Source organism: Nycticebus coucang, chromosome 9, assembly GCF_027406575.1.
Source record: "Nycticebus coucang isolate mNycCou1 chromosome 9, mNycCou1.pri, whole genome shotgun sequence".
NCBI lineage: Eukaryota > Metazoa > Chordata > Mammalia > Primates > Lorisidae > Nycticebus > Nycticebus coucang.
In genome coordinates this window covers 120,675,873-120,702,663 of record NC_069788.1, presented here as the reverse complement: position 1 = coordinate 120,702,663, position 26,791 = coordinate 120,675,873, and the positions used below count along the sequence as shown (strand labels likewise).

The following is a 26,791-nucleotide window of genomic DNA, read 5'->3' as shown; positions in this document are numbered from 1 at the left end:
ATGTTAACCTTGATCCGTGGCTGAGCTAGTGTTTGACAAGTTTCTTCATTGTAAAGTTACTCTTTCCTCCCCTTCCCATATTATACTCTTCGCAAGGAAGTCACTACGCAGAGCCCACACTTAAGCAGTAGGGAGTCTCTATAAAAGTTATTTGGAATTTTCCTGCACAAGAGACTTGTTTGTCCTCTCCTATCTATCTATTTAAGTATTTATGTACGGACTCATAGATATTTATTATACAGTTTGGGTTATAATCCAGTACTACTTTGTTTTCTTGCTCAAATTATTCCAGCTTTGTTCACTGGGAGCTCTTTCAGTTGTGACTGTCTGTGTGACATACTCCCCATCACTGTAATTTGTGTGTGTGTGTGTGTGTGTGATTAGCACTTCATTTTTCTGTGGCACAAGATAATCCAGGCTCATCTTGTATATTTCCTGCCCCAGTGCTAGAAGCAGTCATTTTCCCAAGGAGCCCTAGTTCCTTTTTTTGGAAACCAAGGTGAGGGCACAAGATGTGCTCCCCTTTTATCTATTTTCTGGCCATTAACTGCTAACAAAGATGCTTCGCTCTGGTTACACTGATGGGAAACCTCAAACTTTAGCAGAAAAGCTCAGTTCTAACAATCTCCTAAATTACTTTTTCTCTCAAAGGATAGATTAGTCTAAGCAGAAAAAATTTATGCAAAGAATTTTCATTATAAACTAAGTGAGACAAACCATCGGGCTTGCTATATTGTAAACCAACCCACCACAGTTACAAAAGAACTGCAGAATGGTCCTTAGAATAACAGAGTCATTTGTCGGGGGTCATCAGGGAGAATACTGATGGAATCTTCGGCTTTGCCACATAACAGACACAGCATGGTATACTCCTAGAGCAAGACAGAGTGCACAATTACCTCAAGGAAGAGGCAAAAAGATGCTTCCTAACTCACTATGTTCAGAAAGGCTGTTCTCTACACATTGTCACAGATATTCTTTACGTACATGAGATCAAATTCTTCAACATTTATCAGCATTGTTTTACACACATGTTGTGCATTCCAGAGCCTTTTCTTTACATAAATTAAATACATGCCGATGCTCTATTTATAAGAATGTTATCTTGGAAACGCACGGCTTTTTCTTGGACTTAGGAAGCACACATATTTAGCTTAGTGCTGCTTCTTAAAGTAATGAAGCAATCTGAATGTGGGTCCCGAAAGACAAATTCGTATTCTTAGAGCTGTTCCTTTCTAGAATATTTAACACCAATACTAATATGCAACAGAAAAGGTTTTTGTTTTTTAAAGGAGAAAATTCCCAGACCATAAATCATAAAAGCCATTTTTATCTACCTTAGGAAAATAAACAATTATGTTAAGTTCACTAACATGTCATGCCTCATATTTAAAAACCTAATTGTCTGGAATTTAATCTATTTAAAATGTTTTACATTTCTCAGGCTTAACAAATGTCCAGACTGGTGACAGGACAAAAATCCCTAGGGCAAAGAACAAAAAAGAGAAATTAAAAAAAAAAAAAAATCCCTAGGGCAAAGTCCTGTTCTTACAGCTGTCCCTTTCTAGAATATCTAATATAGTCATAAACTGTAGAATTTTTTTTTAGCCAGGGCCTCTCTTTTGCCTGGGCTTAGAGTGTAATGGAGTCATCGTAGCCCACTGTAACCTCAAACTCCTGTGCTAAACCAATATTCCTACCTCAGTATCCCAAATACCTGGGACTACAAACACATGCCACCATGCCTGGCTAAATTTAAAATTTTTTATATCGGGTGGTGCCTGTGGCTCAAGGAGTAGGGCGCCGGTCCCATATGCCGGAGGTGGCGGGTTCAAACTTAGCCCTGGCCAAAAAACACGAAAAAAAAAAAATTTTTTTATATCAATGGGGTCTCACACTCCTGGCCTTAAGGGATCTTCCTGCCTCAACTTCCCAAAGTGCTAGGATTAGGGGCAGCACCTGTGGCTCAGTAAGTAGGGCGCCAGCCCCATATACTGAGGGTGGTGAGTTCAAACCCAGCCCCAGCCAAAGTGCAACAACAAAAAAGTAGCCAGGCGTTGTGGTGGGTGCCTGTGGTCCCAGCTACCCGGGAGGCTGAGGCAAGAGAATCACATAAGCCCAGGAGCTGGAGGTTGCTGTAAGTTGTGTGATGCCATGGCACTCTACTGAGGGCGATAAAGTGAGACACTTTGTTTCTACAAAAAAAAAAAAAGTAAAAAAACTGAAGTGCTAGGATTACAAGGGTGAGCCACCATACCTAGCGCCTCTTTTAATCTTTTTGTTTAATAACACTTTATCTTCTTTTTTTTTTGTAGAGACAGAGTCTCACTGTACCGCCCTCGGGTAGAGGGCTGTGGCGTCACACGGCTCACAGCAACCTCTTAACTCTTGGGCTTACGCAATTCTCCTGCCTCAGCCTCCCGAGCAGCTGGGACTACAGGCGCCCGCCACAACGCCCGGCTATTTTTTGGTTGCAGTTTGGCCGGGGCTGGGCCTGAACCCGCCACCCTCGGCATATGGGGCTGGCGCCCTACTCACTGAGCCACAGGCGCCGCCCAACACTTTATCTTCTTTAGGAAAACAAACATCTGTGTTAAATCTACTAGTACATCCACACTTGATGTTGAGATGCTAACTGTCTAGAAACTGATCAGTCAGGGCAGTTTGTGTTTCCTGGGTGTAGACAGTCACCAGAGAGGACCACGGAGGTAAACAATGACTAGTACAAAGAATAAAAGCAGGCAGCTGCCTTCCATTGCCTATGGGAAAGTTTGGCTGTAGAGCTTAGTCGTGGTAGTAGAAGATTCTTTCTTTTTTTTTTTTTTTTTTTTGAGACAGAGCCTCAAGCTGTCGCCCTGGGTAGAGTGCTGTGGCATCACAGCTCACAGCAACCTCCAACTCCTGGGCTCAAGTGAATCTCCTGCCTCCACCTCCCAAGTAGCTGGGACTACAGGCGCCCGCCACAACGCCCGGCTATTTTTTGACTGCAGCCGTCATTGTTGTTTGGCGGGCCTGGGCTGGATTTGAACTGGCCAGCTCAGGTGTATGTGGCTGGTGCCTTAGCTGCTTGAGCCACAGGCGCCGAGCTAGAAAGATCATTTCTTAAAGACCACATTTAATTTCAAAGTCTACTGTATACCCACAGTAGAAATACATGAAGGGCAGACCTCAAAGAACAAATACAAGTTTCATGAATTGAAAATAAAAATCCATTCTCTTCAAGGTGTTTGACTGCTCTCAAATACTTCTACTGCTTTAACCCACCAGACAGTACTAGTGGGATGGCAACCTCTCACTGGACATGAAGAAGAAAAAAGTAACAGGGTAAAAAAGGGCAAAGGTACGGAGGTAGACAAATATCTGAGTTTTGAAATCAATCTTTCCATTTCCAAGTGTACACTGAGTGTGTCTACAAGCTCTGCAGCATGTGGGTGCCCTAGCAAATGTGAAACATAAAGTCTGATCTTAATAAAACTTAGTCCTACTTGGAAGAAAAAAATATAAAACTAACACATAATACACGGTGGCCTGCAATTTTTAGTTTATAGGTGGTTTGGAATCCCAATTTCAATGCAAGCCAATTATCTGGAATTCAAAAGCAGTTTCCCATAAAAGTAATGTTATACATGGCAGTTAGGTTCTCAAGAAATTCCACAAGTCTTTTAAATTTATACTGTATAAGTACTAAGGAATTTAACCATATATAGCAGTACTTCTATGGGAAAATATGTCTAGAATTCTAACTTGGAATGCCAGCAATACATCTTCCTGTGCTGCCAGGAATATGGTAGGACTAGGACACCTTTTATTGAAACCATCCCAGGAAATAATTTCTCCTAGTCATTCATGGGGACCCTTCAAGGCTCCATCTAAGGGAAGAGATTTGGAAGGAAGGGTAGACTAGGTGAAATCACTTTGGGGTAAGACCAGATCCTTTATTTCATTGTGAGGGTCCTTTAGCCCTTTTCCTCCCTGTTAATTCTGACTCCAACTCCTCTCCATCCCTGGCCCAAGGAGGAACAGAAAGCAATCCTAAAGTTCCCCTCTTATATCCCAAAGTAAATACATAGTCCATTTAAAAAAATATAATCATTTTATATTATAATCATTTATATTTTCCATTTAAACTCTGCAGCACTGTCTCCACCTTCCTCTCTAGTCTTGCCATCAGAAAATCTTATCTTGTTGAATAATGGTATTATGATTGTTTTAAAAGCAAAATCCTTGGTTGGGCCCCCAGGCTCATTCATACCTACCATTCTGGGAGGCTGAGGTGGGTGGATTACCTGAGCTTAGGAGTTTGAGACCAGCTTGAACGAGAGCAAGACCCTGGGTGGCGCCTGTGGCTCAGTCGGTAAGGCGCCAGCCCCATATACCGAGGGTGGCGGGTTCAAACCCGGACCCGGCCAAACTGCAACCAAAAAATGGCCGGGCGTTGTGGCGGGCGCCTGTAGTCCCAGCTGCTCGGGAGGCTGAGGCAAGAGAATCGCTTAAGCCCAGGAGTTGGAGGTTGCTGTGGGCTGTGTGAGGCCACGGCACTCTACTGAGGGCCATGAAGTGAGACTCTGTCTCTACAAAAAAAAAAAAGAGCAAGACCCTGTTTCTACTAAAAATAAAAACACTAGCCAGGCGTTGTGGCAGGTGCCTGTAGTCCCAGCTACTGGGAGGCTGAGGCAGGAGAATCACTTGAGCTTAGGAGTTTGAGGCTGGGCAACAAAGTGAGACTGTGTCTCAAAAATATATATATATATGTCTTTCAACTTGTGCAGGTAGAAGAGAAAGATGGTCTCCTTTCGTCTACACTAGTACTTCATTTATGAAAACTGTATCTAGATTTTCAAGGGTACTTTCATTATCCCCTTCCCCCCATACATTAAACATTTACCTGAAATTCATCCATGATACTGAATGTATACTCATGCTTGGCTATTACGTGATGACAGTTCTTACACAGATCTGCTGAAACAAAGTGAGACTTTCGTAATTAAGTCTTAGAAAGTTCCTTCAAACAGTAAATTTTCTATTTTCAGCATGATATTGCTTAAACAGAATTTTAGCTTTATAATAGTTAACACAGCAGGAAATCCATTATAATACCTACCTTGATTTTAAAAAATCTAGTATCTGTTATATAGCAATACTAAATAATTAAAGGTCTAACCTCTGATACTTAATGTGCATATATTGATTCCCATTGAAAGCTCTCTAAGGTAATCAATAAACACATGTTTAAGTATGTTTCTTTAACTGTGCCTATGTAAAAGCTTTTATTCTCAGGAATGACAGAAACTGTGCTACTATAGTTGATCACAGAGACTAATGTTGCACATTTCAGTGAATTTAAGGATCAGAAAAGAATGTAGTCAAAGTAACATAACTATTGACTCATTGAGTGCTTACTATGTGCCAGATAAAATTTTAAATACTTTTTACCTCCTTGTGTATTTAATCTTCCCAAAAACCCAATGAGGTAGATAATATTACCATCTTTTTAGGGATAAGGAAATAAAGGCACTTTGTGGTTAAGTAATAAGGAAGACTTCCACACTTAGAGATGTTAGAATCAGAATTCAAACCTAAGTAGTCTGGCTCTACTCCCTAGCTCTTAACTACTGTGCCCTATTGTCTGGAACAAGATAGTTTAAAGGGAGTATATGCTGAAAAGAAGAAAGATTCTTTCAATTTAAACCATTTTCAATTGTCTGTCACTACTCTTAAAGGCTTGGTGTCTTTAATACCCCTCTTTCAAAATATTATTATCTGCACTTTTATTTCTCATATATTCCGAAGATATACAAGAACCAGGAAACAAACAAAAAGGGGATGTCAATAACTTAAATACCCGTCACAATATGTGGATACCAAAGAACACATACACTTAATTTACTCATAGAAATTCTTAGTGCCACCTTCAGAACTGATTTATTTTTATTATACACAATTTATTTATTTGGTTTTCCAGTACTGAGGACAAGAAGCAGCATATGAAGATAACTTACAGCAGCAAAATTAAAAAAACAGACTGACAGTGACAGAGACCAAAAAAAGCTATAAAAGCAGAAACAAGACTGAAAAAACCATAACATCCCATGGTCCTTCAGTGTAGAGGCAAACAGCCCTACACACATTACCAGCTGTCGGAAGACGTCACTGTCTTAAAGTATAGTAGAAAGTAAAAACTCACACGGATGACCCTAAGGTAACAGTAAAAAAGATAAATAAAAATCTCCATATTTTGTTCAAGGAAGGATAAAGGCTTTTAAAATATGTCCCTGAAAAACACTTTCATTAAAAAAAAAAAAAATCAGTGCTGGGAACGGGGAGTAGTGGCTCAAGCCTGTAATCCTAGCACTCTGGGAGGACGAGGCAGGCGCATTGCCTGAGCTCATGAGTTTGGACCAGCTGGAGCCAGAGTGAGACCTCGTCTCTAAAAATAGTTTGAGGTTGCTATGAGCTGTGATGCCATGGTACTCTACTCAAAAAAGAAAAAAAAAAAAAAAGAAAGAAAGAAAAGAAAAAATCAGTGCCAGAATCACGTAAGGTTAGTTATCTTCAAAAGACATTTACGTAGAGTATCTGGGGATGCTAGATAAATGAGGTGTTCATTATAGTTTCCTCTTTAAAGCCTAGCTGATAACTATTTGTTGCAATACAATATGGAAACAGGCCTCCATATATGTTGCACAACATGTCAACTTCCAAAAGCTGATACCTATTAATGGACTTGTGTTTAAAAAAAAAAAAAAAAAATCTACTTACGATCATAGGTCACTATTTCTTCTCCATCTTCTTCTTTTGAGGATTTGTTTGTGATCAGCATAAAATCCCTCTTACTGCACACGGCACAGCCTGTAAAGTTCAGCAAGAAAGATCCATTCTCTAGGCAGGTGTTACCCTAAAATATTAGAATTAGGAATTTAATTTCCTTACATTCCAAAATCTTTCATGAAAATGATTAACAGACCCCAAAGGAAAAAAAAAAAAGCCAGAGTTTACTTGATAGAAGACTACACCAAATCATTTTTGAAATTACTAGCTTTCCTAAAGAAGTGTTATTCATGTCAAAACGATAGTATTAGAACCTTAAATCTCTGAGGACTACAACTATGTTCAGAAGGGAGGACTAAATATAAAAATATTTAGTAACAACTTAAAGAAACCTTAATAATATAAAGAAAATGAAAATTTAGTAGCAAATAATATTCAGTGAGGTATATCAAAACTGGAATTAAAATTCAATGAAAATGGAAACATCGAGCCAACAATAAAGATGATCTTATACATTGTGATGCTCAGTTGATTGTTGAAATAGCTTTTTCTCATGCCTTGATTAGACAACAGAATACACAAAAATAAAAGCTCTACAAATGTCAGTCCTCAAGGATATGGATGATTCAGAAAGAGAAGATTAAGTTCTTCGATATGTCAAACGGATACAATGGTATTCAAGAAAGGGTTTTGCACATCACTAAGAAACTGTAAATAACTCATGCTTTTGGATCAAGGGAAGTCTTTGCCAAAGCCTTACTAATAATTGTTAAGAATTAAGTCATTTTACAAATAATCTAATCTAACTCCACTTCTGAGCAACAAACTTAAAAGAGTTTTTTAAGATAATCAAGGTGACTAAAAATCATTCACATCAACATTTCTCCAACTTCTACGTGTACTATGCAAGGCACTGTGGATGACTCAGAGATAAACCAAATATATTTCTACCTGGAAATAGTTTAGGGAACACCAGGAGAATTAAGAACCATTTTAAATGACACCACAATGAAGTCTTTCTGGATTCCCAGCACCACAATTAATCTATCTCTTCTGAGTGGCTTCTTAGATCTATGTATTAAAGAAGGATTGTGCTCGGGGGCTGTGGCTCAAGTGGCTAAGGCGCCAGCCACATACACCTGAGCTGGCGGGTTCGAATCCAGCCTGGGCCTGCCAAACAACAATGATGGCTACTACCAAAAAAATAGCCGGGCATTGTGGCAGGCACCTGTAATCCCAGCTACTTGGGAGGCAGAGGCAGGAGAATCATTTGAGCTCAGGAGTTGGAGGTTGCTATGAACTATGATGCTGCCAGGCTCTACCCAGGGTGACAGCTTGAGGCTCTGTCTCCAAAAAAATACAATAATAAAATAAAAATAAATAAATAAAAGCGGGAAAAGGTCTTGTGATTAAAAAGAACAATGCTTTGCTTTTAAAAAAAGTAAATAAAGGGCGGCGCCTGTGGCTCAGTCGGTAAGGCGCTGTCCCCATATACCGAGGGTGACCGGTTCAAACCCAGCCCCAGCCAAACTGCAACCAAAAAATAGCCGGGCGTTGTGGCGGGTGCCTGTAGTCCCAGCTACTCGGGAGGCTGTGGCAAGAGAATCGCTTAAGCCCAGGAGTTGGAGGTTGCTGTGAGCTGTGTGAGGCCACGGCACTCTACCGAGGGCCACAAAGTGAGACTGTCTCTACAAAAAAATAAAAAATAAATAAAATAAAAAAAGTAAATAAAGGGCAGCGCCTGTGGCTCAGTGAGTAGGGCGCCGGCCCCATATGCCGAGGGTGGCGGGTTCAAACCCAGCCCCAGCCAAACTGCAACCAAAAAATAGCCGGGTGTTGTGGCGGGCGCCTATAGTCCCAGCTGCTCGGGAGGCTGAGGCAAGAGAATCGCGTAAGCCCAAGAGTTAGAGGTTGCTGTGAGCCGTGTGACGCCACGGCAGTCTACCCGAGGGCGGTACAGTGAGACTCTGTCTCTACAAAAAAAAAAAAAGTAAATAAAATTTATTAAGGTATAATTTACATACAATGAAATTCACACATCATAAAAGTACAAGTGAATAACTTTTAATCACCGTATATACCATATAACCATTACGCCAAAGTACCGAACAATTCTATCTCCCCAGAGAATTCCTTCATGCTTTTCAGTCTATCTCCAATCTCTATCCCATCCCAGACACCACTAATCTCATTTCTATCTCTATTGATTGGTCTAGAATTTGATAAAAACAGAATCAGGGGCGGCGCCTGTGGCTCAGTGAGTAGGGCGCCGGCCCCATATACCGAGGGTGGCGGGTTCAAACCCAGCCCCGGCCAAACTGCAACCAAAAAATAGCCGGGTGTTGTGGCGGGCGCCTGTAGTCCCAGCTGCTCGGGAGGCTGAGGCAAGAGAAACGCCTAAGCCCAGGAGTTAGAGGTTGCTGTGAGCTGTGTGACGCCACGACACTCTACCAAGGGCGGTACAGTGAGACTCTGTCTCTACAAAAAAAAAAAACAGAATCAGTATCCTCTTTTATACAATAATATAATACAACAATATTATAATTTTTTAATTATTGTAGCTTTATGTAAGTCTTTAAATCAAATTGTTTATGTCCTATAACCTGGGTATTCTAGGTTCTTTTCTGAGACAGAGCCTCAAGCTGTCACCCAGGGTAGAGTGCTGTAGCATCACAGCTCACAACAACCTCTAACTCCTGGGTTAAGCTTTTCTCTTGCCTCAGCCTTCCAAGTAGTTGGGACTACAGGCGCCCGCCACAGCACCTGGTTATTTTTTGGTTGAAGTTGTCATTGTTGTTTGGCAGGCCCGGGCCAGATTCGAACCCGCCAGCTCAGGTGTATGTGGCTGGTGCCTCAGCCGCTTGAGCTACAGGCGCCAAGCCTCTAGGTTCTTTTCAATCAACTTTTTATAAACTTTTTTTTTTTTTGTAGAGACAGAGTCTCACTGTACCGCCCTCGGGTAGAGTGCTGTGGCGTCACACGGCTCACAGCAACCTCTAACTCTTGGGCTTACGCGATTCTCTTGCCTCAGCCTCCCGAGCAGCTGGGACTACAGGCGCCCGCCACAACGCCACAACGCCCGGCTATTTTTTTGTTGCAGTTTGGTCGGGGCTGGGTTTGAACCCGCCACCCTCAGCATATGGGGCCGGCGCCCTACTCACTGAGCCACAGGCACCACCCTAACTTTTTATAAACTTTTATGAAAAAGTCTGCTGGGGTTAGAATTGGTACTGCCTTGAGTCTAAGAAGCTGATTGCCAAAGACTCCAAAAACTTAAGAAAAAGCAAGACAGTTTTCAAAGAAAAAAGTCTTAAATGCCACTTTCAAATGAATAGCACTCTTAGTTGGACTGTATTCATAAACATGGGTGCCTTGTACACTGTGGCCTAACCTAAGGAAACACTGACAGAAGAGAAAAGAAAGTTCTGTATGTATTGGGTGGTAAGTAAATAAATACTTGAAATGGCAAAATGTAAATACAGTATATAAGAAACTGACAGGATTTTCACTAAGAGCCCTGGTTGACTAAAAGCAGTAAGGGTAAAACTCTTCAGTGAGGCATGGCTCTTTTATACATAAAGCCAGACTATGAACATCCAAATATGGGAAGTTAAAATAGTATTCAGGCACATAATATTCAGGGAAGCTTTTGATGCTCCCATAATAAGAGAAGAATGTAATTCAAATAATTACACAAATAATGCCACAATAATTATAGTAAACCATAGGAAAAAAAGACATGTTAAGTACCCTTAGAAAATGTGATTTAAATAAATCCTGGTTGAGTATTTTGTAAAGGTATACAAGTGGACAAGAAGAAATGGCTAGAAACTAAGATGATAATAATTAGTATGACAGTATGTTATAAAATCTTCTGAGAAATCTGTAATTATTTTGACAAGAATTGGACTGATTTGCTTTTTCTAGAAAACAGTTATTTCAGATGGTAAAAGTTAATAGTTAATCCACACGTGAGCGTATAATGTATACCATGTATATGTAAGTTAATGTATGTGTTTTACCAGGAAATGTTTAACATTAAAAATGGAGAATACGGTTAAAGAACCAACTTTTGGTTTCATCAATTTTCTCTATTGCTTTTATATTCTCTATTTCATTAATTACTACTATCATCCTCACTATTTCCTTCCTCTTGCTTGGTTTGGGTTTAGTCTGCTCTTGTTTTTCTTTTTTTTTTTCCTTTTATTATTATTATTTTTTTTTTTTTGAGACAGAGTGCCGCCCTCAGTAGAGTACCGTAGAGTCACAGCTCACAGCAACCTCAACTCTTGGCATTAAGCGATTCTCTTGCCTCAGCCTCCTAAGTAGCTGGGACTACAGGTGCCCATCACAATGCCAGGTTATTTTTTTGTTGCAGTTGTCATTGTTGTTTAGCAGGCCCAGGCTGGGTTCAAACCTGCCAGCATTGGTGTATGTGGCCAGCACCCTAACCACTGTGCTATGGGGGCTGAGCCTGCTCTATCTAGTTTTTCAACGGTCTTGCAGAGGTCCTCAAACTTTTTAAACAGGGGGCCAGTTCACTGTCCCTCAGACCACTGGAGGGCCGGACTATAGTTTAAAAAAAAAAAAAAACTATGCACCTGTAGTCCCAGCTACTTGGGAGGCTGAGGCAAGAGAATTGCTTAAGCCCAGGAGTTGGAGGTTGCTGTGAGCTGTCTGAGGCCACGGCACTCTACCCAGAGCCATAAAGTGAGACTCTGTCTCTACAAAAAAACAAAAAAAACTATGAGCAAATTCCTATGCACACTGCACGTATCTTATTTTGAAGTAAAAAAACAAAACAGGAACAAATACTATCACACCGCCTCATGTGGCCCGCAGGCCGCAGTTTAAGGACCCCTGGAAGTGAAGGTTAGATCATTGATTCAATATATTTTTTTTTTTTTTGAGACACAGTCTCACTACGTTGCCCTCAGTAGCAACCTCCAAGTCTTTGGGCTTAAACGATTCTCTTGCCTCAGCCTCCCAAGTAGCTGGGACTATGGGTGCCTGCCACAACGCCCGGCTATTTTCTCATTGCAGTTGTTGTTCAGCTGGCCTGGGCCAGGATCAAACCCACCAGCCTCAGTGCATGTGGCTGGCGCCCATAACCACTGTGCTACAGGTGCCAAGCCTCAAGATTGTTTTTTTTAACTTATTTTTTATTTATTCATTTTCTTGAGACAAAAGTCTTGTTCTGCTGCCATAGCACCATCATAACACACAGCAACCTCAAACTCCTGAAGTCAAGTTCCTCTTGCCTCAGCCTTCCAAGTAGCTGGGACTATAGGCACTCACCATCACACCCAGTTAATGTTCTTTTTAAATATAAGCACTTACAGCTCAGTGCCCATAGCTCAGTGGTTACGGCGCTGCCCACATACACGGGAATTGGTGGGTTTCAACACAGCCCAGGCCTGCTTGACAACAACAATAAAAAAAATAGCCGGCCTTGGGGTGGGCTCCTAGCTACTAGTCCTAGCTACTCGGGAGGCAGAGGCAAGAGAATCTCTTCAGCCCAAGAGTTAGAGGTTGCTGTGAGCTGTTTCAGCACAGCACTCTACTGAGGGCGACACAGTGAGACTCTGTCTCAAAAAAAAAAAAAAAAATGAAAGGCACTTATAACTATAAATTTTTAAATTCAGGATGTTATTTTTAAAGCACCATTTACATACACTTGTTTTACTATTTATCAGACTCAGCATTTAATTAAATCTGATTTAATGTTATCTACTTAGTAACAATTTGAGTACATGAACTTTGGTATCTTAGTTTTCAGTGATATTTACATATATACAATACAAATAATTTTCAATTTAGATATATCATTAATTTATACTGATCTTTTCCCTTTGATCTAAATTAATGTTTTTGTATTGCTATTGCATTACTAACAAAGCTGAAAATTTGAAATATATAAAATATAGATCTTAGTCCCAATTTGATTTGAAAATATTTAATATAATTTTTATGCTTGTTCAATAATTTTAGAAAATGCCATACAGTTCTAGTTCCAACTGATTTGCTAAATGCTTTTCTGAAAGAAAAAAATTGATTCACAGTCGAGTTGGGCTTAGAAAATTAGTTTGGTTAATTTCTAACTTGACTCATGCTTGAGTTCAAGTGTAACATTGAACAAGTCATAAACAAGTAGGTGGCTGGGCGCCTGTAGCTCAGCATTGGAGCTGGCAGGGTTGGAACTGAGCCCGGGCCTGCCAAACAACAGTGACAATTACAACAAAAAAGTACCCATGCAGTGTGGTGGGTGCCTATAGTCCCAGCTACTTGGGAGGCTGAGGCAAGAGAATTGCTTAAGCCCAAGAATTTGAGGTTGCCGTGAGCTGTGACACCACAGCACTCTATCCAGGGAAACAGCTTGAGACTCTGTCTCAAAAATAAATAAACGAGTAGGCCACAGTCCTCTTGGGAATTCAGTACTGTACATTTGTAGTCTGTGAAAAACATCCGCCACAAAACTCTAATTTTATATAACCAAAGGTAAATAATTAAATATTACTTACTCATTCAGCATGTACAGCTTCCCAACAAACTAGTCCATTTTTCTCTCTGCCAATTTTTTTGAATGAGTAGCCTATTGCTACTACCATCTTATGACCCCTTCCTTTCTGAAGCTTGAGCAAAATGGCCTCTGTTCTTACTGCATTTCATGACTTCAAAGAACCCCAGAATTGGAAGGATCCAAATGATCAGTTAGTCCCTACTGAACAACAATTGGAATAGAGCTCAATTCCTCTAGGAGCTACTCAGTCCATTTTTGAACACTCATTAGAAAGTTCTTTATTCTGATTAAAAGTCTACAACCCCAAAACATCCACCAATTATTTTTAAATCTGCCTTCTGAAATTACAAAGAAAAGTTTAATTCCTCCTCATGACAGTCCTTTAATTATTTGAGCAGAATAAAATTACAGAAAAGTATCTCTGAAAGGCACTTTCCTGGTTTTTCCATCACCCCAATCTTTTACTCTTCTTCCTTACACTTTTTTTTTTTTTTTGAGACAAGAGTTTTATTTTGTCACCCTCAGTAGAGTGCTATCATGTCTTAGCTCACAGCAACCTCAAACTCTTGGGTCCAAGTGATCCTCTTGCCTCAGCCTCCCAAGTAGCTGGGACCACAGGCACCTGCCACAACACCCAGCTATTTTTTAAAGATGTGGTCTCGCTTTGTCTCAGGCTGGTCTCGAACCTGGTGAGCTCAGGCAATCTACCTGCCTCTGCCTCCCAGAGTGCTATGATTACAGGTGTGAGCCACCACACCCTGTCTCCTTACATTTTCTTTTACTTTCATTTCCTACATAAACTTGTTCTTTTTTTTTTGTAGAGACAGAGTCTCACGTACAGCCCTCAGGTAGAGTGCTATGGCGTCACACGGCTCACAGCAACCTCTAACTCTTGGGCTTACACAATTCTCTTGCCTCAGCCTCCCGAGCAGCTGGGACTACAGGCACGCGCCACAACGCCCGGCTATTTTTCTGTTGCAGTTTGGCCGGGGCTGGGTTTGAACCCGCCACCCTCGGCATATGGGGCCTGCGCCCTACTCACTGAGCCACAGGCGCCACCCATAAACTTGTTCTTTAAAATTCATGCTCTACATTCTTTTCCTCAGAGAACTCTTTTTTCTTTTGAGACAAGATTCTCACTATGTTGCTCTCCGTAGGGTGCCATGGCAGTAGAGCTCACAGCAACCACTTCCAACTCTTGGGCTTAAGAGATTCTCTTGCCTCAGCCTCCCAGGTAGCTGGGACTACAGGCACCTGCCACAACGCCCAGCTATTTTTAGAGATGGGGTCTTGCTCTAGCTCAGGTTGGTCTGGAACTTGTGAACTCAGGTGATCTGCCCACCTTGGCCTCCCAAAGTGCTGGAATTACAGATGTGAGCCAAAAACAAACCTACTTTTTTTTTTTCAGTTTTTTGGCCAGGGCTGAGTTTGAACCTACCACCTCCGGCATATGGGGCTGGCACCCTACCCCTTTGAGCCACAGGCGCCACCCGAACAAACCTATTTTGATACCTTTAGTTGGCTGGCTCATCTACCGTACCCAGATGCACCCAAACTCCTCAGATATTAACATTCTCAATCTCAAATGAAGCATAAGAATAATTTGATGGCTGGATGTGGTGGTTCATACCTTTAATCCTAACATTCTGAGATGCTGAGGCGGGAGGATCCCTTGTGCCCAGGAGTTTGAGACCAGCCTGAGCAAAAGCAAGACCTATCTCTACTAAAACCAGAAAAATTAGCAGGGCATCCTGGTCAGCACCTGTACTTCCAGCTACTGAGGAAGCTGAAGCAGGGGGATCACTGGAGCTCAGGAGTTTGAGGTTGCTGTGAGTTAGGCTGATGCCAGAGGACACTAGCTTGGACAACAGAGTGAGCCTCTGTCTCAGGAAAAAAAAAAATTGACCATTGCCTCCCCAAACCAAAAACCATTTTGGTTTTTCTTCCCATATGCCTCCAATTTCTCTAATGATAGTTCCAATTTTCCAGTTGCCTAGATTTAAACCTTGAGATCATGTATAGCTCGCTCCTTCTTTCCTCTTACATTAAATTGGCTCTGGTGGAGTCCTTTCTTTGAAACAAGGTCTTCATTATCTTGTGCCTACAATACTGTTGTTATGGTTCCCAAATGCTCTGTGGGGTTATTGTCCTTTTACACTCCTCCCACCCCATCATTTCAACATACAGCTGTAAGATTCATTTTCCTAAATACCAGATTCCAGAAACATTTCCCTGTTAAAAATTATTTTAATGGTTCTCCAGTGAGTGCCTAAAACGTAAAATCTAAACTTCTCAATATGACCTTTTTTTTGAGACAGTCTCATTGTGTCGCCCTTGGTAGAGTGCCGAGGTGTTATAGCTCACTGCAACCTCAAACACTTGAGCTGAAGCGATTCTCTTGCCTCAGCCTCCCAAGCTGCTGATGATACTGGAATTTCAGGTTCTTGGTCTTGGCGATTTGAAGAATACATCTACGGACCACAGGATGAGTGGTAAGTCAGGATTTATTTACAGAAACCAAAAATTACAACAACTACAAAAATCAAACCTCCTGGCAGAGAGAACCCAGGAGGGGAACAAGCTCTCCTGCTCTCTGTTGGAGGTCTGTCTTTGGGCTCTCTGCTCAGGGGTTTATATAGTGGAGGGCGGGTTGTTCTGCTAGGGTGTGTAGCAGCCAGCTATCCAATGAACTCTCAAGCCTTAGAAACTGACAGGAAATCCACCAGTCAGAAGTGTATGTGGAGGTGGAGGTGGAGGAGACAGCAAGGCCCATCCATGAAATTGACCAGTCAGAGGTCCACGTGGAGGAGACAACAGGGCCCCAGCATCTCCCCCACAGGTGTCCGGCCCTTGCAGCAAGCTGATTCCTCCATCTGCAGGAGCATCAACACCTCCAGGGCTAAGGCAGCAGGTCATGATGCTGCCTTGTCCTGCATCACTGGGACTATAGTCACCCGCCACAATGCCAGGGTCTTGCTCTTACTCAGACTGATCTCCAACCTGTGAGCTCAGGCAATCCACCTCTCCTCAGCATCCCAGAGTGCTAGGATTACAGGTGTGAGCCACCATGACTGGCCTCTCAATATGACCTTTAAGTCTTTCAGTTAGCTTTGCTCTTAAGAATCTGACTAATCTTTGTAACATTCTTTAGTATAAACTTCTCCTTCATGGTCCTTGTAATGTTCAATGCTCATTATTGGTTTCACAAAAATCTTTTTAAACTTTAAAAACACGTGAAATAGAACACAATAAAGTTCATGAACATAAATGTATATTGGCTCGGCGCCTATAGCTCCGCAGCTAGGGTGCCAGCACACACAATGGAACTGGTGGGTTTGAACCCAGCCTGAACCTGCCAAACAAAGACAACTATAACCAAAAAATAGCCAGGCATTGTGGTAGACGCCTGTAGTCCCAGCTACTTGGGAGACTGAGGCCAGAGAATCGCTTAAGCCCAAGAGTTGGAGGTTGCTGTGCGCTGTGACGTCATGGCACTCTACCCAGGGCAGCTTGAGATGCTGTCTCAAAAAAAGAAAAACGTATAGCATAATGGGGCACGGTGGTTCACACCTGTAATCCTAGCACTCTGAGAGGCCAAGGCAGGTGGACTGTCTGAGTTCATGAGTTCGAGACCAGCCTGAGCCTGAGCCAGAGCTCTTTTAGAGATGAGCAAGACCTCATCTCTAAAAAAATCTAGCCAGGTATTGTGGTGGGTGCCTGTAATCCCAGCTACTTAGGAGGCTGAGGCAAGAGAATCGCTGAAGCCCAAGCGTTTGAGGTTGCTGTGAGCTGTGACAGCAAGGAACTCTACTGAGCGCGACTAGTGAGACTGTCTCAAAATACAAAAATGTACAGCATAATGAGTAAGTAAACACCTGTAACACCACCACCTAAATCAAGAAATAGAACACTGCTTGCTCCTAGAAGCTTTCTCTCATATGACCCTTCTTGATCATACCTTAATCCTCTAGCAGTGACCACTAGCCCCACTTTATGGTAACGGCATGCTTTTCTTTATATTTTCACTACCACCCAACAATGTATCTTTTTTTTATACAAACCAATTGTTTATTTTTTTCCCTTTTTTTTACAACAATGTATCTTTTTTTTATACAAACCAATTGTTTATTTTTTTTCCCTTTTTTTTTTTTACTGTTGGGGATCATTGAGGGTACAATAAGCCAGGTTACACTGATTGCATTTGTTAGGTAAAGTCCCTCTTGCAATCATGTCTTGCCCGGAGAAGGTGTGGCACACACCAAGGCCCCACTCCTCTCCCTCCTTCCCTCTCTCTGCTTTTCCTCCCCCCCCACCATGACCCTAGTTGTCATTAATCAACAATGTATCTTGATTTGCCTGTTTTTGAGTATTTTATGTGTTGATTCATAATACAATGTACCTGTACTTTAAGACTTAATTTCGGTTGTTGTATGTATTTCTGGTTTATTTTCATTGCTCTACTTCATGGTCTCCTAACCTTGGTGCTACTTGCTATTAGCCCCCTAGCTCTTAACCTTGGAGCTAGTAATACTTTGTTGCAGTGGACGTCCTGTGTATTGCAGGATGTTTAGCAGCATCCCTGGCTCCACCCATTAGAAGTCAGTAGTACTCCCCCTTTGTGGTAAGCAAAAATGTCTCCAGATACTGCCAAATGTCCCTGGGAGGCAAAAATCACTCCAGGTTGAGAACCAGTGCTCTAATTCATTCACTTCCATTAGTCATCCATTCATGTGTCCCGTTCTGTATCAGTTACTTTTCCAGACTACTACTACAAAACTAATGCTGTTATTAACGTTCTTATATGTAGTGCAAGTCTCCAGGAGCATATGTGCATCATTTTTCTAGAATGAGAATTACTGGGTCATCTCAGCGTGGACATCTTTAACTTGATTTGCTAATGCTAAACCTTTTTTCCAAAGTGGTTGTATCATATGAAAATTCATATTGTGGCTCAGCGCCTGTGGCTCAAGCTGCTAAGGCGCCATCCAGACCGGGCCCGCCAAACAATAATGTCGGCTGCAACCAAAAAATAGCCGGGCGTTGTGGCGGGCGCCTGTAGTCCCAGCTACTTGGGAGACTGAGGCAAGAGAATCGCTTGAGCCCAGGAGTTGGAGGTTGCTGTGAGCTGCAATACCAACGCACTCTACCCAGGGCGACAAATTGAGGCTCTGACTCAAAAAAAAAGAACGAAAGAAAATTCATATTGTTACATATCCTCCTCAAAAGACTAAGTATTACTCTTAAACTATTGAGAAATAAGCAACTATAGACATTTTCTACTTCCCAATCAATGCTCAAATTCTTTTTTTTTTTGTAGAGACAGAGTTTCACTTTATGGCCCTCGGTAGAGTGCTGTGGCGTCACACAGCTCACAGCAACCTCCAACTCCTGGGCTTAAGTGATTCTCCTGCCTCAGCCTCCCGAGTAGCTGGGACTACAGGCGCCCGCCACAACGCCCGGCTATTTTTGGTTGCATTTCGGCCGGGGCCGGGTTTGAACCCGCCACCCTCGGTATATGGGGCCGGCGCCTTACCGACTGAGCCACAGGTGCCGCCCAATTTTTTTTTTGTGGTTTTTGGCCGGGGCTAGGTTTGAACCCGCCACCTCCGGCATATGGGACCGGCAACCCTACTCCTTGAGCCACAGGCGCCGCCCTCAAATTCTTTTTTTGTTATTTTCTCCAGCCTCCAGCTCCTCCTTTCCTTCTTTTGTACCCTAATCACAACTATTCTTCGAACTCCAACTAACATCCACCTTTTGGGGTCTGAAAAGCATTATCCCATATCACCCTCCCCTTTCCCTAAATATGAACATTATAGACAATGCTACTCATTTTTTGTTAATCACTTAAGTCCCCAAACTGTAAATTCTTAGGCAGCACGAAAGCTGCCTTTTATTTCTTTTTTGAAATAAAGAACACTTTTCTGGCCTAGCAATCCAGCTATACACAAATATTTTACAAGCATACACCGAATGAGTGAGAACAGACAAGCTTCACAACTTCCTGAGGCTAAGAGGAATAGAGATTGAAAAGTGACAGCCACGAAATCTTAATTCTCACACTCACACTCCCTAGAATATGAACTTGAGCAAGTATTTCCCCTTTCCAGTCATCCGTTTCCTCATCTGCAAAAGTGGGTTAGAACATAATGACCTCCGAGGTCCCTTCCAGCGGCAGAATTCGGTAAGAAAACTGAACTTCAAATCGAACTCGAGGGTGGGGGGCGCTTGGGTGCTGACCCGAGTGATAGTGGCGATAGGGTTTCCCCTGTTGTCCCCAGCAGCTCAAGAGAATGAGCCTGACGGCTGATGTCAGCCGCCAGGGCGGGAACAAGAGAGCACAGACAGCCACAGGCCTTTCCAGGGTTACAGGTGCCTAAATACGAATCGGGTCACTGGAAAGGGCAGTGCGACCGAATCCGCCCCGTGCACGGGCTCTCGGGGAAGGCCGGCCAGGGATATGACGAGCCTCAGGGGCCGACATGGGGCAAGGAGCGGGAAATTCTCGCGCCCACTTGCTCACCCTGTTAGGATACTCCTTCTCCACACAGTCCCCACACATCTCGACGACGTTAACCGAGAAGGTCCTCCAGTATTTCCGGAAGACGAAATCTCGCGAGAGCTAAATATACCGTTGCCGCATGCGCCCCAAGTACTTGTTGCTGGGGTATTTGGAAGCTAGTGGAAGTCTCCGCCCCTTAGCAACTGTTGTCAGGGCGTGGCCTAGCCTCCCGGGCGACCTCCGTAGGTAAAGCTTAGGACACCACCCTCGGAGAAAGACCGGGGAAGGTATCGCGGACCCCCAGGCTCGGCGCAAGGGGAAAGTGGATCTTGAACTGAGCAAAGTTCTCGCAGGCGCCTTCCTGAGCTTAGGCTAACAGAAAGCAAATCCTAGCGCACATGAGAATTGTTTTATTTCTGGCTCACTCCATACAGAAATGTGAAAAGTCAACACTTTAAATACCGTTCTTAGGTCAGTGAGAGTCATAAGAGATCAATCTCGACAGCTGAATAAACAATAACTGAAGTGTTTGGGAAGAGGCATATAGTGCTCCGGAGAGAATCTCCTAAAAGGAACACTTAAAATGCTGGTAAGAAGGGACAACCCCAGAGTCCTCGGGAGCCTGTATCAACGTAAACACGCTTCTCTGTGTCACAGAAGCACCTCGGGGCAGGCGAGCACTATGTGAATAGAAGACGGCCAGGACAATTACCCTGCACCATCCCCAAATCTGTGGATCTCCAAATGCTTGGGATTGGAGCTCTCCCTCTTCCTTTCTCTGGGTATGAAGAGCATCATTCTCAATGATTAATTAACCTGAATCTCCGAATTCTGTGTCTGTGCTTCTGAACCACATGTCTCCATCACGCCCAGCTACTCAACCGGAACATCAGCCTCCTTCCTCAGCCCTCTTTTACTACCGTCAGATCAGCGCAGATTGAGACTCTGTGATCCAGATTATTCAAAGAAGGGATTAATAACCATTTCAAAGCAAGCCAGTTTAATTGGGTTTACTAAAACGAGAATTATCTCTCTACTGAAGCACGGAAAGTGTAATCCCTTAGTATTTCAACCTCTATAAGTATCTGCAAAGGTAACTAAAATCGTAGGTGTGGTCGTGCATGGTGGCTCACACCTGTAACTCTAGCATTCCAGGAGGCCATGGCAGGAGGATCACTTGAGCTCAGGAGTTCAAGACTAACCTGAGCAAGAGCGAGACACCCTCCCCCCCCCATCTCTACTAAAAATAGAAAAACCACCTGGGCATTGTGGCGGGCACCTATAGTCCTAGCTACTCTGGAGGCTGAGGCAGGAGGATCGCTTGAACCCAGAAGTTTGAGGTTGCTGTGAGCTAGGCTGACACTGACCTCTACCCAAGGCGACAGAGCAAGACTGTTGTTTAAAAAAAAAAAATTACAGATGTGCTAAGAAACACCGAAGGAACTAGAGCCATCAAGGTGTACTTTATTCTTAGAATAATTATAATGCCTCCCATTTGTATGACATTTTCAAACTTTCAAGCGTCCTCATTTCAGTTTCTAATTTTATGCTATTACAACTCCATAAGATTGGCAAGAAAAGTATGTCTCCCCTTTTCAGATGGAGAAACCAAAGACGTAGGGGGTAAAGGTTTTGTCTGTGGTAACAAAATAGTCAGCCAGGACTTGGACTCTGTTTCTATTCTAGGCTCAACTTCTTTGTAATACAATAGCCACACCTGGATATAAAGTGCTTTAAATGTTCCAAGTTTGAACTGACATGTGCTTTAAGTACAACCTGCACTCTAGATTTGGAAGACTGAGTATGAAAAAAAGAATGTAAATATATGGATCACTATGACATTTTTTTTGTTTGTTTGTTTGTTTGTTTTTGTAGAGACAGAGTTTCACTTTATCGCCTTGGTAGAGTGTCCTGGCGTCACACAGCTCACAGTAACCTCCAACTCCTGGGCTTAGGCGATTCTCCTGCCTCAGCCTCCCGAGTAGCTGGGACTACAGGCACCTGCCACAATGCCCGGCTATTTTTTTTGTTGCAGTTTGGCCGGGGCCGGACTTGAACCCGGCACCCTTGGCATATGGGGCCGGCACCCTGCTCACTGAGCCATCGGCGCCGCCCGGATCACTATGACAGTTTTGAGACAGACTGTTTTATGGGTTCATTGTTTCACTTCCAAGAAACATAGTTAATAGCATCCTGATTCCCTGTGCAAGTTTCAACTTGCTTGGCTTAGTGGTGTTACTAGGAGAGCTTCCTTTGTTTCCGTCCACATGGATTTATGTTTCTGGATTTTTCTTTATCTCAAAACTTTGGTAATGACCCATGTATCTCCTTAATAATTTTACATGATTACATGTTGAAGTAACACTTTGATATATTGGATTAAATAAAAATATTTATTAAAATTAATTTCACCTGTTTGGTAGTATGGCTACTGGAAAATTTTAAATTACACATGTAGCTCTCATTTCTATTGGACAGGGCTGATCAATATTTGGTTAATTTTTAAATGCTTTTTCTTTTTTTAAGGCCTAATGTTAACTTTTAATTTTACTAACCATTGTATTTGTTTTACTCAATTCTTTTTATTTTATTTTTTTGAGACAGAGTCTCACTACAATTCTTTTTATTTTATTTTTTTTTGAGACAGAGTCTCACTATGTGGCCCTCAGTAGAGTGCTATGGCATCACAGCTCCCAGCTTCCTCAAACTTTTGGGCTTAAGGGATTCTCTTGCCTCAGCCTCCCAAGTAACTGGCACTACAGGCACCCACCACAAGGCCAGCTATTTTTTTGTTATTGTTGTCATTGTTGTTAAGCAGGCCCTGGCTGGGTTCGAACCCACAAGCCCCGGTGCATGTGGCCAATGCCCTAATGGGCACCAAGCCTGTTTTACTCAATTCTATAGATATTTGTTGAGTGCCTTTGATATGAACAACAGGAGGATGACTCTCCAGATACTCCCTATTTAGTATGAGAGATAAAGTGAGCACTGATACCCATTATTATTGGCAGGAGCACAAAATGGAAAGACATAGGTTGGGGGGTAGCAGTGGGGTAGAAGAATTTGGGCCTTGAAGAATGTACAAGATTCCAAAAAAGCAGGAAAAAAAATTGTCAGACATAAAGGGACATTCCTTGAGAGGTTAAGGAGGGAGAAGCACTTGAGCCCAGAAGTCAGAGGCTGCAGTGAACTATGATGACACCACCACACTGTAGTTCAGGTGACAGCAAGCCCCTGTCTCTAAAAAATAAATAAAACTACACACAAAAAAGCAGAGATTTTTAGTCTATAAATTTCAGTTGGACCATGCCAAGGTTTGAATTTCATTATACCAGTGATAGAGGGCCTCTGAAGGCTTCAGCAGAAGAGTAATTCCCAAGTTATTGTCTAAGAAGATTATTTTAGCAGCATTTTATTGGGACTTATTGGAACTGGAAGAAATTGAGAATGGGAAAGGCAGACACTAACAGGAACCACAAGGGGGAGATGTATACCTTTCTGCCTCATCACTAAAAGAGAACATACATGACAAAATAAAATAAAAATTGCACTGCAGTCGCAGATCTCAAAGAGTATGTCCTTTGGCATGAGCTGATTTCATGTACTGAGGCATGAAAGACAATCTACATATTTATGAGTGTCTTTTTATTTCCCGGAGTAATATCATATTTTGTTATTAAAATGAGCAAGTGAAAGAAAATGAACAAGTGAAAAGAATGGTTATTTTATTCATGGGCACAAAAGTTCAAGAACTAAATGCTATCTACCCAGTGAAGTCCTCTATTCAAATCTATCCACGTTCAGGGAAGAGAGGCAGCAATGAGACTTGGGGGAGGATTTGGACAGGACCAGAAATTAGAGTTTGATTCTGGTAATAGAAATATAAACGTAGCTGAGGTTGACAGATGGAAGAAAGGGAAATAGAAGCTACAAAGCAGAAGGAGATTAGTACCTGAAAGGAATGAACAAATAGTGGTGTAAAATAGGCAAAACAGTGAAACATAATCTATTTTCTTTTCTCTTACAGGCAATTATAGAAAGTTTACAAGACACACATCAGTATTATCTTCTAATAGAATTTTCTCTGGGACAATACCCTGAACCATATGAGTCTTTAATAAACATGTGATGTCAGCAATGTATATCAAATATACCCATGCCTTACAATATACACATGAAATTGTCTCTTGGTAAGAGGAGTCGATTTAGGAAAATCTAAATGTTAAAATGGTTCTAATTGCTAGCTCCAGTACTTGTGCTAAACTATATGCCTGTGGCAAGATTAAAGTCTTCCCTAAAGAGTACACTTTGAATTTCCATTTAACAGTTTATATTACCTTTTTTGATGCTCGAAGCCCAGAGGCTGGATGGGTGCAATGCTGATCGTTGTATCTTCTTTATCCTTTTTTAAAAAAGGAGTAAGGAATTCTCCTAAGCCTTTGTGGTAATACTGTTAGACCAGATCTACAGATGGAGGAAAGGACGCTCATAGGCTTGGTGAAGGTAGTTGTCATTGTTCCCACTGTCTCAAGGCACAAGTGTGAAGTAAGAGTCTATGGTTGTCTTTACCTGGTATCACCTGGCTAGGATGAACAAGTTCACAGCAATTCTGGGTTTACACAGTGAACACCAGTGAGCCACGGGCTGGTATAGCAGGGCTCCTAAAAGTCCACAGTTACACCACCCTACCCCCTTAGGTCAGTGTCAACATTGGACCTTCTTCCTTTTTAAGGTTCTCTTTACTTAATGGCAAGATCCACAGAAATCAAGAAACTTTCATAGTTTTGAAAAGAGTGGAGTTAAAAAAAATTTTTTTTTTATTCTTGGGGATTCATTGAGGGTACGAGAAACCAGGTTACACTGATTGTATTTTTTAGTTATAGTCCCTCTTATAATTGTGTCTTGCCCCAAAAGGTGTGTCACACACGGAGACCCCCACCCCCTCCCTCCTTCCCTCTCTCTGCTCTACCCTTCTCCTACCCCTCTCCTTTCTTTCCTCTCTCTGCTCTTCCTTTCCCCCACCCCCTCCCTCCTTCTCTCTCTCTCTGCCCTCCCCTTCCTCCGCCCCCCATGTGTACTAGGTCATTAATTGTCCTTATATCAAAATTGAGTACATAGGATTCATGCTTCTCCATTCTTGTGATGCTTTACTAAGAATAATGTCTTCCACTTCCATCCAGGTTAATACGAAGGATGTGAAGTCTCCATTTTTTTTAATAGCTGAATAGTATTCCATGGTGTACATATACCACAGCTTGTTAATCCATTCCTGGGTTGGTGGGCATTTAGGCTGTTTCCACATTTTGGTGATTGTAAATTGAGCTGCGATAAACAGTCTAGTGCAAGTGTCCTTCTAGTAATAGGATTTTTTTCTTTTTGAGTAGATGCCCATTGGATTGCAGGATCAAATGGGAGGTCTAGCTTGAGTTCTTTTAGGGTTCTCCATACTTCTTTCCAAAGAAGTTGTTTTAGCTTGCAGTCACACCAGCCATGTAAAAGTGTTCCTTTCTCTCCATATCCACGCCAGCATCTGCAGTTTTGAGGTTTTATGATGTGGGCCATTCTTGCTCGGGTTAGATATACCTCAGGATGGTTTTGATTTGCATTTCTCTAATATTTAGGGACAATGAGCATTTTTTCATATGTTTGCTAGCCATTGATAAATGTCTTCTTTAGAGAAGGTTCTATTCATCTCTTTTGCCCATTGATATGTGGGATTGTTGGCTTTTTTCATGTGGATTAAGAAAAGATTGGGTTTGACTTGGAATAGAGATGGGGTTCACAGATGCTACAAGGAATATTTAGGAAATAACATGGTGATTTAAAGTTAAAATATTAGATTGCAGCCCTAATTGTATCATAACAACAAAAGGACCATAAACAAATTGCTTATTGACTGAGGTTCAGTGTTTTTATCTACAAAATAATAACTAATAAATACACCTACCTCACAGGGTTGCTTTATAAAATGATATGCCAATGTTTTAGATACACAAGTTTCTACCTATGACTCAAGGGTATTAAGGAAATAACTCTGCCCTTTAGCATGAGGAGTTAGAAGGGAGGCTAATCAATTAGGAAAAGGGACTGGTAATGACTCAACTGTGTGAGTATGTGGCTGGCTGAATTGGGTAAGATAAGACTGAATAATTTGAAGAATTTGTACAAGGTAGTTTGTGTGCAATTAAAAAATCTGAATGTGTTTATAGGGAGTGGACTGTATGATACAAGGTCTGTGTTAGGGAGGGAGACCACGGGTGCTGGAGAGCAAGCAAATGGCCAGGCTCTTTCAGGAAACCAACTTGGAAAGTTACCTAAAGATGCAAGGAGACAGGGAGTCTTCTTTGTAGGTGCTCTGCTGGGCTTATAACCTAAACATAGTTTTTCGTTTTGGGTGTTTTTTTGGACACAGAGTCTCAGGTTGATCTTGAATTTCTGAGCTCAGATCCCCTGGCCTCCACCTACAGGCATGAGCCACTGTGCCCAGCCAAGTTGACCTAATTTTCATAGACCAGACATGCACCACATGTATGTATCACTACAGCAGGCCTAGCTCCTCGTGGTGACCACCTCCACATGTTGACCAGTTTGTTACAGTCCTTTGAGAGGTCAATTTACAGAGGTTCAACTGTATTTTTTTATTCATTACGGAAACTGAACACACAGTTTCACCCCTCTCACCACTTTACCCCACATTACCCCAAACTCCATGCCTGCAGCCACTAGTCCTCCTATCTCATTTAGATTTCACCCTATTCATTACAGGTGAAACACTTTCAAAGGTTTTAAAATTTCATAAGGAAAACAATGTTTTAAGGAGAAGGAGTTTTGGTTAAAACAATTGTTTTTAAGTTTAAGATCCTCTTCTTTAATAAATCACCAAGAATTTGTTGTTAAGTCATGTACTCATGCTGTGCCCACCAGAAGGAAGATTCTGTCTATAGTACAGATGACTCAATAAAGAGAACAATGTGCCCTAAAATCATTTGATTTAACACCTC

The 26,791-nt window shown here is 42.0% G+C and overlaps 1 protein-coding gene across 1 annotated transcript; it reads right to left on the bottom strand.

Annotated features, from left to right (window-relative positions):
* Positions 1-689: 689 nt before the first annotated feature.
* CHURC1 (churchill domain containing 1) lies at positions 690-19,909 on the bottom strand. Its single transcript, XM_053601115.1, is given in 5 exon segments — positions 690-844; positions 846-872; positions 4,886-4,959; positions 6,760-6,895; positions 19,812-19,909. Coding segments are annotated over 5 exon segments (327 nt in total). The 5' UTR covers positions 19,851-19,909; the 3' UTR covers positions 690-793.
* Between the last annotated feature and the right edge of the window lie 6,882 nt (positions 19,910-26,791).